Genomic DNA, 13,095 nt, shown 5'->3' with positions numbered 1-13,095 from the left:
ACCCAGACAGAATCTGGAAAAGGGAATGGATGAAGAAGCAAAGAAGAAGAAGAAGAAGAAGAAGAAGAAGAAGAAGAAGAAGAAGAAGAAGAAGAAGAAGAATATTTAGGACTTTATCGAAATTGTCTTTTCACCTATTCTTTACCTTCTCTGGGTCTGTTACTACATTTACACTTTATTCTTTCACTTGTTTTGTGTAGATATTTTTGTTTTCTCTCACTTTTTCTTTTATCCTTATTCACCACATTTTTACACTTACGTTTACTGATAATTAATCTTACTTCCTTCTTTCCAATCTCTATTCCATTCTTGCCATGCTTTCTTTTGTTTAACAACCTCTTCACTTTTTCATTCCACCAAGGTGCTTCCCTTTTCCTTAACTCTCGCTAAAGTTCTGCCACAAATCTTCTATGCACAGCTTACAAATGTATTTTTAAATTTGGTCCATTTTTCTACATTTTCTATATCTGATATTGGGATGTGCTGTTTTAATTCCTCCTGAGTTCTTTTATCTTTCAATTTCCACACATTTATTTTCTTCTGTCTTATTTCTTTTATTCTCACAATTTTACCTATTTTCAATTTTGCTACCACTAGTCTGTGGTCTCCATCAAACACTTCACCTGGTAGCACTGTTACATCCATTAACAGAATAGATATATTTTCTCAACCAAAAAATAATCAATAACTTCTAATTTGTTGCACCACTGTTTTTGTCCTGCTTACACCCAAGCCATATCTAGTGATCTTTCTAAACCATGTGTTACCCACAATCATTCCATTTCTCTCACAAAAATCAATCACTTTATCTCCCTCGCCATTTCTTTCTCCATATCCAAATGGATCAATCACTTCTTCTTTACCCATTCTGTCATTTCCAACCTGAGCATTGAGGTCTCCAAGAATTTCTCTACATTCTCCTCACTGTTTCCAATTTGGGGTGCATAAACTTGGACCAAATCTTTTACTCCTTCTTCCGTCCTCAGTCGTACTCGGATTATTCTATCACTAACGTAGTCTACCCTATCCATATTTTCATCCAGGATTTTGTTAACACATTCCTACTCCATTCTTTGCCTCACCTCCTCCACTCTAGTATAAGGTGTACCCTCTACTCATCCTTTTCACTCCCTTTCCCATCCATTTGACCTCACTCTGTCCTATCATTGCAACATTCTCTTTCTCCATAAAATCAACTCTTCTGATTTTCCCGCCATGGTCACAATATTTATTCTTCCCACCTTCATAATTTTAACTGCTGGTTGCCCACTTATCACAGCTCCCCCCCACAGCACAAGAACTGTGCACTGCTTTTAGCAGGGTACACCCTAACCTTTAAATTATAAATGGAAAAGAACATTACATACAACTTGCAAACACCAGAACCTAATATAACACTACTGGCATATCTTCAAACATGAGCTACGCATGAATCCATTAAAACTGATGTCTCTTGCACATACGTCCATCACTTGTGTGTTACAAGTTACATGTAATGTTCTTTTCCATTTATAATTTAAGGCTGAAGATGACCTAATACAAGGGTCGAAACTAGTCCCGATGTAATAAATAACAGTAACATATTATATACAGTATTGAATAGGTAGACTTTCTCATCCTTGTTGATAGTGGTTAATCATTAATATGGACCAAAATGGAATTCATTTCATATCACCAGAGATCATTTACATGATGACACAGAAGCTACGAAATACCAAATGGACTAGTATTTTACCCTTCAAAAATCCAACTAGGGTTTTGAAATTGCAATCATGGGATCCAACACTATCACTAATCCAAAGAAGGAGCAAGTTGAAAACTTAATGGACAAGAATGCTGTAATACTACACATATAAAATAAAAATATTGCACCAACACAAAATATTTAGTAAAACATTCATGGCTGGAGGAGACAAGAGAATGGCTTTGCAGGTTCTTCTGCACTTAGTACAGGCCATGACAAATGTTTTTAAATCTAGGAGCCAGCACTCAAACCTAGGAGAAACGTAATTTTTCTAGTACTTGCATCATTAACATATGGCGTCTAGCCTTTTGAAAGATAAACCATGATAGTAATAGCAATGGGTATTGTGATTTTATAGGTTTAAACACTACAACAGATTACCACAAAATGTAAAGACGGCATGACACTGAACTAAATAAGACTGCCACTATGTATACAAATTTATGAAACTAGCCAATTGTTGCATACTTATATTTTGATACTGTTCTAAGAAACTTGTATATTGTAAAATGTAAATAGCAAAGTGAATATTATCTTCAACACCACCAAATTGCACAATTCCTTCATGTGTGTTAGTCTGCCATGTTAAAGGACTAATAACTTAAAACTTAAACTGTATCTACCGTACCTATCTGAAAAAGATATGATACAAAGAACAACCCATACTTTACAAGATATCATTTTTGTGCCTTTTGTGTCCATGCACAAACCTAGGAGCTTCGTAGGCTGTCAACATACGGAAATAAATTTTGTGAGAGAATACTCCATTTCACTTTACAATAACAGCTCAGTTAAATAATCAATTTAATAGCAAAAGAAATTCTATTTTTATAGTAAAGGAGCATCACAGGATATTATTCATTTCTTTTACATGAGAAGTATACTTGAATTATTTCTATGTCAGTAATACTTTCTTCACAAGAAATTAACATTAATTTTTTGTCTATTGCTTATATAATGCAGCCTTGATTATGGTTAAGATGGTAATAATATTAATATCAAAGCAAAAATCGCCCATACTTACCAAAACCCTGCCGGTATGTAACCTCATTCTCTTGTTCAAACAAGTTTGATAAATCGTATGGAGTGTCAAGGGGTTGTGTTTTACTACATGCTCTTTTCAACATTTCAGCAACACCAAACCGCGAATTAAATATATCAAGGGGAGTTTATATGCAGCTCCAAAAAGAAGATGCCAAAAGAAGACACTGACTTAGGACATTGCTGTATGGAGAGAGGAAAATAAGAAGTAAAGAGGAGCAGTTATTTGATGTTATGGCAGTAGTAACGGCAATAAACAGAGAAGGACGAGCAGTGAACATCGTGTTAGGAAACCATCCACTAGAAAGTGTGGAAAACTTTACATATCTTGGCAGTGTAATATTGTGAGATACACTAGCCAAAAGGAAATGGCAAACAGAGTGCAGAAGAGCTCTCACTTTTGCCAGCAAGTACCAACACTCCTCTGGGATCCCTAAGTACCAACAAAATCAAAGCTGTTGATGTTTAGTCAGTACTTCATACCAGTCTTAACCTATGGTATTGAAACCTGTATCCTCACTAAGAAGGACTCATCAAGGTTGCAGGCATCTAAGGTGGAGTTCTTTAGGTCTACAACTCAAAAAACCAAATTGGACAAGTTAAGAAATAATGTGGTTAGGAAGGAAGCCGGGATTGAGACATAATTGTTAGATCAGGTCAGCATGTCCAGACTGGTTTGGGCATGTGATGAGGATAGAGTCAACAAAAACAGCATATGTTAACTTGGAGACACATGTGGCAGCAAAACAGATGGTGAGAAGACCAAGAACCCACTGGATGGACAACTTAAAGATGGACATTGCAGATCGGGAAAGGACTCTGGAGGACGTCATTAACAAGAGAACGTGCCTCAGTAAGACAGAATGGAAGAGGCTTGCCAACAGAAACTGGAACTGTACAATGATGATGGTGGCAGTCCTTAGATCTAAAACACTAGCAGATGTCAAACCTTAAAAAGTACCTCAGGGCAAGGGAAAGTGAGGATGGTGGTAAAAATTTCATAATTTTGATGTAAAGCTTGTGAAATGTGAATGTTTATCACAAAATTGGGTGGCAGATTTGCAGGTACTGACATGACACGTAAGCTGTTAGGTCAATACAGAAGGCTGGGCATAGTCTGTACTGAAGCTGATAGAGGTACAATTATGCCCTTGTATTTGGTAAGTATTGTTTGCTGTACATATATAGTTAAGCTTACAGATATGGTGTTATTCTTTATGTTCACAATGGAAAGAAAAGAGCAAAGTTTACAATATGGATTTTGAAAGTTTTTGCGCATATCTGTATATATAAAATAGCAAACATTTTCAGCTTACCAATTCCTTTCTGCCGACTTGAAAAATTGAGACCATACCTGTAAATAATAGTTCTTATATACTTACATCTGGATTATCACAGCCAATCATCTCTCCATACGAGACTTGGTGGCAGAGACAGTACGTGGGCTCATTGGGATCAACAGGCATGTCCAATACATCAGCTGGATGGGCAAGTCCCGGTAAAACAGACATGAGTGGGTTCTCCATGCCTGCAGGTCCAGTACCTGAACTTGATCCAACACCTGAACCTGAGCCACTACCAGAGGTGGAACTAGCACCACCCTTCTTCTGCTTCTTGCGAGCAGCTTTAGCTGCTTCTTCTTCCGAACTTCCACCACCTACGCGTTTCTTCTTCTCCTTGTCCTTCAGTTTCTTTCGGCCTTCTAGAACAGCAAATCCAATTAACTGCATATTACAATTTTACATGTTTCATGTAACAGAACAAACATGATCACTATTTGTAAGGTCATCTAGAAAGCAATTAAGGGTTGTTTATGGGGGCATCGGCACTATAAAACATTAACGATTCAAAGATGAACAATTAAAAAAAAAAACTAATACATGGGTATGAAAGATATCAGATGAACATAGGGAACCTTGGTTTGTGACCAAAGCTTAATCTACTGTTAGAAACCTTATTAGTCCGATCCTCGTGTGAGTAATAACTTCACAATGTCCAGTACAAACATTTAGTAATATTCTTAAACTGTAGATGTCAGATACTAGTGTCTTGCACTCAAAAGTTATCATTGCCTAACAATCACGTCTCCTGTGAACAATATTGTTTTCACGTCTCACTAACAACTTCTACAATTTTTGGAGGCGCACATTTAAGTGCAAGTAAATGCAATGACATGATATTGGTATAACTGAGCACTTTCAAATATGACATTCTATCTAGCTGCTGTTGCACATTCACTGAACAAATGGTGGAGTTTCAGTTCATACCAATTGATTAGGTACAGTAAAATGTGGTATTAATACTTAAAATCAAGATACGACATGACACAATCATGAAACAGCTAAATGGAGAAGAATTGCATGCTAGACATCCTTAGTACAAGCCCCTTGCACAGCTTCTGAGTAGCAAAGTGAGATCAATATCACAGTGCCAGCCAGTCCGTAGTAGATTGAGTCCCTCATCATATTTTTAATTGCACATGGAGCTTCATTTTTCAAACATAGGCCAATTCTTGCCAGATTTGACCGGTAAAATACCAATGTGTTACGCAAGTTCACAGCCTGCACTACAATGCTATACAGTCAAAACAAAAGACATCTTTTATTCCATATGTGAATCATCATCATCATTTCCCTTTGTCCATCTGTAGCCAGGCAGGGGTCAATATGGTTCCTCTCCACTTTCTTCGGTCTTTCCACCACTTCTCCAACACTGTGTCCCAGTCCAGGTTTCTTTCTATAATACTGCATTGGATTGTGTCTCTCCATCTCAATTGTGGTCGTCCGCAGCCTCTCCTTCCTTGCATTTGCATTTCCATCACTCATTTGCTTTATGTGCCCAAAACTTTTTAAGTTCCAAGTATTGCATATCGTATGTACGTTACAATTCAAGGTATATGTTTTACAACCCATTGATGTGTTTTTAGGCAATCGCCATTATGTGATTAAATTTATTATGATGCCAAATGTCAACCAATTGAAATGAATGTAGGCTACCCTAATGGTGATTGTTATCAGATTTCCCTTGATTTGATATTCAACAAGAACTGATGGATCACTCCAAGGGAGTTGAAACCGGTCTTCGTTGAATAAATTTAAAATATTTTACAGTATGTTGAATGGTTGAACATCCCTCAAATTCTGTTATATTAATGCCATTAGACTTCTTGAAGGGCCATTTAAAACAAACCATCTATGCACCAAGAGTCAGAATGTCCCAAGAGTCTTTGACAACTTAGTACAACGTCAGAATGTCCCTCCAACAGCGTCCTGGGAAATGTAAACTTTGCATATCATCACTTTGAGCACTTACTTCCTTACTTAACTATTGTTCTCATACCTTGGTTTCACTGACTGGTCAGTCCGACTCGTTGGCTGAATGGTCAGCGTACTGGCCTTCGGTTCAGAGGGTCCCGGGTTCGATTCCCGGCCGGGTCGGGGATTTTAACCTTCATTGGTTAATTCCAGTGGCCCGGGGGCTGGGTGTTTGTGCTTTCCCCAACATCCCTGCAACTCACACACCACACACAACACTATTCTCCACCACAATAACACGCAGTTACATACACACGGCAGATGCCACCCACCCTCATCGGAGGGTCTGCCTTACAAGGGCTGCACTCGGCTAGAAATAGCCACACGGAATTATTATACTGACTGGGCATCCTATCCTATTGCAACCCTCCAAAATATTGGCCCACCTTAGGACATAAAATCCCTCAATCTTGTAAATGTGTATGCGAGACAAAATATCACTCAAAATTAAAGAAAAAAAAAATGAAGTTCTGTCCCTGACATGAACCTGCCCCTCCAAATGACTGGTTCATTACAATGTCATGCCTCTTCCTTCCAAGTGAGCTAGTCTACAATGCAGCCAGCTAGATTATAGCTCTTATATGGTTGCAAGATACATTTACTGTTTTACGCATTGCACTTTCTTATCAAATATATATATATGTTGTTTGTGCCATCAGTCCACAGACTAGGTCAATGCAGCTCTCCATGCCACCCTATTCTGTACTAACCCTTTCATTTCTATGCAACTACTACATCCTACTTTTTTTTTTGCTATTTGCTTTACGTCGCACCGACACAGGTAGGTCTTATGGCGACAATGGGATAGGAAAGGCCTAGGAGTTCGAAGGAAACGACCGTGGCCTTAATAGGTACAGCCCCAGCATTTGCCTGGTGTGAAAAAGGAAAACCACAGAAAACCATTTTCAAGGCTGCTGACAGTGGGATCCAAACCCACTATCTTCCGGATGCAAGCTCACAGCTGTGCTCCTCTAACCGCACGGCCAACTCGTCCGATCATCCTACATCTACTCTAATCTGCTTGTCACATTCATACTTCGGTCTACCCCTGCCTTTTTTATCGCCTACACTTTCCTCAAAAAACTAACTGAACAAGTCCTGGGTCCTGGGTGTCTTAAGATGTGACCTATCATTCCGTCTCTTCTTCTGGTCAAATTTTGACAAATATAAGGGTCAATCAAATGAAAACCAAACACCAGCCAAACATGGCAACACTTGTTACGTATCGATACTGCCATCGTTGTGGTAGGAGAACTGCATAGTGATAACTCACAGGTACTTTTAGGTTAAGTCAATATTCCACCTTTACAATACCATAAGTTTATTGTCGATTTATTTAAACAAACATTATTAACTATGACGGGACATGTTTCGTCTAACTTGTAGACATCATCAGCCGTAAGATATTTAAGAAAAAGCACAAAAAGGACAACGACAGAACAACACATTAAAATAAATCAGGTTGCTGAACACATCAACCAAAATAGCGAGTATGTTCCAGATTGTTCTAAGTACAAACATACAAAAGCTGTTGATGAACAAAAAATCATACACATGAGACGATACAGTAAAGCTTGTTGTTAAAGTTCTTCTTGAGGGTGCCGTTGACATGCAGCATTCAGGTGCGTCGGCAAAGGCTGATAATGAAGTGCATAATGTTATTTGTAGCAGAAAAAAGACGATCAACGAGCATGTGTAGGGAATCCAGTGAGAAGATGTAAAGAACGTCATATTGGTGCAAAGTTGACATTTCTTAATAAAATTAGGTGGAATATCAGATCGTATGACGTACGTAAAAATACAGTGGACGGTGCTAGAATGAGAATAAAGATTATTATAAAAATTTAAAAAATTGAAATTAAGCAAGCTTTTACAATATAAAAATGAAATAATGAAAAAAGGAAGATTGTGGCACATCTGATTACTTGCGTTCTCGCTTCTCAAAGAGTAATTAGCTTAGCATGGATTTTTTTTTTACTGAGGATGAACTATGGAGGACGTGTGTGATGGGAGCCGGTGTGAGGGGAAATTAGGGGAAGGTTGGAATCAATAGACGGGGAGGGATTACGTGGAAGTTTGTTTGAATGTTTGTCGAAATAGGAACTGTTGAGTAATGCCTCAAAAATTACGTTCATAGTTTCTGAAATCTCATTTAAATTATGAGTGGGGTTGCGTTTTTGATCTGTGTTAATATAAATGTTTCCTAAAATGTTGAGTAAACTATCTTTACTATGAAAACAAAGAATTTTTAGGTCCTGTTCTATGGAAGTGAAGAAATGATCGGACTCTGTCATATGAGTGCTCATGGTGCTCTTTCATATGAGTGCTCATGGTACTCTTTCTTTTACAACCATTCTTCAGACATAAGGAAATACCTTTTGAATGTTTGTACTATTTCGAGTGCAAGGGGAGAGAGTGTACATCGGAATGCAGTTCTACCTAGTGGTGTATAGGCCTATTCTGAGAATTCTAGTTGCCCAGAAATGCTGTCAAAGACTGTTGACTCACAAGTTACCTGGGGATTTTCGTCCCTTCTTGCATCATTCTATTCATAACTTGGATTGTCACTGATAAGATCGAGCTCAGGTGGTCAACTTAAGAAGGAAAAGACAATCATTATCATCATCATCCTAAACCATCTCCAGTTTCCCGGGTGTGGTATATGAGCCTCCTCCATCTCATCCTGTCCTTGTACCATTCTTCCTCCACCAACTTGTCCCAATCATGACCTCTCAGCATTACATCGCTCTTAACTAAATCTATCCATTTCCTTCGTGGCCTTCCCACGGGTCGTCTTTCTTCTACCTTTCTGTCAAATTCCTTCCTTGCAGTTCTGTTTACTGGCATCCTCTTCATGTGACCAAACCACTTCAGTATTGATATCTGAATCTTATTTAGGAGAGAATTGTCTATTCCTACTTCTTCTCTAATTTTCTCATTCCTAATCTTGTCTTTCCTGGTTTTCTGGATCATAGTGCGTAGGAATTTCATTTCAGCTGCCTGAAGTTTGGAATTATCTCTATTGGTCAGTGTTGTGGCTTCGAGACTGTATGTAAGAATTGGTGTATAATAGACTTGTACAATGTCATTTTTGTTTTCATGGGTATTTGCTCATCCCACAGCAGGTGTCTTACCTGGTGGTAAAATTGTGCTGCCTTATTGATTCGATTGTTCACCTCATGTTTTGCTAGGTTGTCATTTGATATAACGCTACCCAAGTATTTGAAAACTGGAACGCTGTCCAGTTGAGCTTCATTTAACATGACTATTGGTTCTGCTCCTTCCCCATACACTTTCATCACCACCGTCTTGGTCTTGCTGATGTTTAAACCATATTTCTTAAACTCCTCATTCCAGCTTTGTATTCTCTCTCCCAATTCATCTTCTGAGTCACTCCAGATCGCAACATCATCTGCAAATGTGAAGGAAAAGACAATACAGGCACTAATTAGTGAGACAGAAATACCGTAGCATTTCAGTTATCTGTTAAACATGAGTAACAAGGGACGATCGTGTTCAGATCTTGAGGCAAGAAGAAATGTAAGTATAGAAAGTGACAAGGGACTTTCAGTGAGAAAGCTTGCCAAAAAATTCAACTGCGGGAAAACTCAAATAAACACTATTGTGAAGAATAGAACTGAAATTTAAGGAGTGAGAGGAAAATAAGAATCGAGGAGTGAAAAGAAAGCAGGAGTCAGTTTTTTCAGAAGTGAACGTTGCGGTATATGAGTGGTTCAAGTGTGCTCGAGTGAAGAAACTGTGTGTGAGTGGACCAATGTTACAAGAAAAAGCTTGAGAAATCGCAAATAATCTGAAAGTTGAGAATTTTGTAGCTAGCAATGGTTGGTTAAGATTGTTTTAGAAAACATCATAACGTTAGTTTCAAAACAGTCTGTGGAGAAGGTGGTGATGTGTCTGCGACTGAAGTAGCGGATTGGAAAGATAGGTTACCAGACATTTTGAATAGTTACGAACTGAAAGACATTTTGAATGTTGATGAAACTTGTCTGTTCTTTAGGGCGATCCCGAAGAAGTCACTGACTTTGCCGAATGAAAGTTGCAAGGGTGGGAAAATGTCAAAAGAAAGAATCACCATCATGTTTTGTTGTAATGCACTCAGTGAAAAGGAAAATCCTCTAATAATCGGTAAATCCTTGAGACCCAGGTGCTTTAAAAACACGGTGTTCCGTAATAATAAATTTGGAGCTTAATCTATAAGGAAAATAATTTATTGTACAGGAATATTTCCTAACACCATTATTGACAAAAGCACTTTCACTAGAACATAAAACACACGCACTTACGCACTGTCATCTGTTTTTAAACAAAACTTAAGTGAGGGCTGTCATGATACCAACCACTACAAACACATAACAGGATAGAAATCAAAATTCTCTGAACATCCTCCCCACCTTGCAATTTTGTTTACACTAATCCACAGAAAAAATTGCAACACAATGAAAATAGACAGCAGCATTCTACAATAAAACACTACAACCTTTCATTTGACACCGATTCTCATGCAATGCTTGTCTCTTCTGGAGTATTTATAAGTCCAAACGTTTTGGTGTTTTCACTATTCTACCACTTCTTGTAGACTTCACTTGTGGATTTGCCACTGCATCCGATGATCCGTGCGAAGCCTTCTCTGGATGTATCTCTAGGATAGAATCTGGCCGATTGCTTTGCACTACTGCAGATTCATCTGATGAGGCGACTTCTAAGGGATAAAGCCTTTGAACTGGCCGCACCCTCTCGCCTGCAGCCGTTCTCAGTTTGACAACCCTGACGACGCCATCCTTACCAGGGTACACCTCCTGGACGACACCCAGTGGCCAATCGGCTCGTTTGATGTCATCAGCTCCGATCAGCACAACGTCTCCAACGTTCACTTTGTTGGATGTCCTACCTCCCTGTTGAATAAGAAGAGCCAGGTATTCTTTGCGGAACCTCTGCCGAAGATCGTCCCGCAGTTTCTGTAGATAACGCCATCTTAATTCTATTCCTTTTCTGTCGATGGCATCCAAATCTGGCACATCAGTGCTGGGTATCTCATGAAGAAAATCAGCTGGTTTCAGTGGTTTCAGATCGTGTAACTCATCGGATACATATGTCAATGGCCGTGAATTTATAATAGCTTCACAGTCACACAGTATCGTGCTTAACTCTTCGCAAGTAACCGAAGCCTTGCCCAAATTACGACGAAGTAGCTCTTTCACCATTCCAATAAGCCTTTCCCACCACCCTCCCCACCATGCAGCAGTGGGAGGGTTGAATTTCCAAGTTATTCTTTCTACAACACAACTGGAAACTATTTCTTCCCAGTTTAACCCTTGCAAAGCATGGTTAGCCCCTGTGAAGTTTGTGCCATTGTCGGAGTAGATAACAGACACCCTGCCCCTGCGAGCAATGAATCTTCGTAGGGCTTGTAGGAATGCGTTTGTTGACAGAGACCTGACAAGCTCAATATGAATTGCTCGATAGACGGCGCAGGTGAATAACACGAGCCACGCCTTTTCTCCAGTCTTCAGATACAATGGTCCAGCAAGATCTACCCCGGTGACTTGAAATACTGCGGTGCAGTTAACTCGCTCCTTGGGAAGTGGGGCAGATTGTGTCTCCATTGACTTGGACCGATACCTCTTACATCTGACACAGCTCATTATGACTCGCCTAACCAACTTTCTTCCTCCTATGATCCAGAAGTCTTCTCTAAGCATTGTTAATAAAGTTTGAAGTCCAACGTGCTTAGACAGGCAATGTTTTTCCATCACCATTCTCTCAACGATGATGTTATCTGAAGGCAGCACAATGGGACACTTGAAGTTTTCTGTATAATCACCGTAGGCTAACTTTGTTCGCAGCCTTAGAATTCCCTGACTGTCTTCAAAAATCTGAGTTTTCTTTTTCAACTTTTGCTCTATGATCTCTCTGTTCTCTGTTTGAACACATCTTATCAGACACTTTTCTGCCTCGACTACTTCTTCTACAGATAGTTCTCCATTCCTTTTTGCATCTCGGTTTCGTAGGTTGTAGACAAATCTCAGTGCCCAGCCAATCATGCATAACGTTCTATGGTAACTAGAAAAATAGCAGAGTCTCGATGTAAACTCTTCCTTATCAAACACTGCATTTGTTACGAGAATCTTCCTCTTCTCCTTGTTGACTTCATCCTCAGGAGCCGCAATGTCCAATTTAGGCCATCGTTCAGTGTCATCCTTGAGCCATGTGGGACCTTCCCACCATTTACTTTCTACCAGAAACTTTGCGTTCATGCCTCTGGATAGTAGGTCAGCAGGGTTTAAAAACCCTGGAACATGATGCCAATCCTTCGGGTTACTGAACTTGCGTATTTCCTCACAACGATTTCCTACAAATACACTCCAGTTTCCTTTCGTCTTGATCCAGGTGAGCACCACTGTAGAGTCACTCCAAAAGTATGTTTTACAGTCTTGGAGGTTTAATGCCCCTTTCACTTGTGTGCATAACCGAGTGGCTATGACCGCAGCTAACAATTCTAGGCGGGGTATAGTTATTGGTCCTAAAGGTGCAACCCTAGCTTTAGCTTGGACCAACTGTAATGACACAATAGAGTCCTTTTCTGCCCTTAGGAATATACACGTAGCATATGACAACTTGCTGGCATCAGCAAATACATGAATAGTTAATCCCCTGCTATCAAATTCCCATGGTACAAGTCTTCTTGGAATCCTGCATTGTCGCAACAAAGGTAAGTGTTTCACCCAAGAATGGAATTTGTTTGTTATTTGTTCTGGTAATTCCTCGTCCCATCCACATTTTTCTCTCCAGGCTTCCTGCATCAATAATTTAGGGATTAATGTTACTGGACACAGGAAACCAAGTGGATCAAAAATACGTTGTACAATTGACAGTAAGCTTCTCTTAGAAGTTGAAAGTGCGGTTAGCTCAACTGTATTAATGATACAGAACATCTCATCTGACCGAGCATCCCACATAAGACCAAGTATTGAAACA

The 13,095-nt window shown here is 39.3% G+C and overlaps 1 protein-coding gene across 2 annotated transcripts in view; it reads right to left on the bottom strand.

Annotated features, from left to right (window-relative positions):
* The window catches only part of Ing5 (inhibitor of growth protein 5), a 206,863-nt gene that overhangs the window by 98,617 nt on the left and 95,151 nt on the right, over positions 1–13,095 (bottom strand). For both annotated transcript variants that reach the window (XM_067150450.2, XM_067150451.2), the window contains exon 4: positions 4,168–4,487. In XM_067150450.2, coding sequence (XP_067006551.1) covers positions 4,168–4,487 — 320 coding nt within the window. The remainder of the gene's footprint in view (positions 1–4,167; positions 4,488–13,095) is intronic.

This window comes from Anabrus simplex, chromosome 6 (assembly GCF_040414725.1).
Source record: "Anabrus simplex isolate iqAnaSimp1 chromosome 6, ASM4041472v1, whole genome shotgun sequence".
NCBI lineage: Eukaryota > Metazoa > Arthropoda > Insecta > Orthoptera > Tettigoniidae > Anabrus > Anabrus simplex.
The sequence above is the reverse complement of the archived record's forward strand: the minus strand, read 5'-3'. Positions and strand labels throughout refer to the sequence as shown.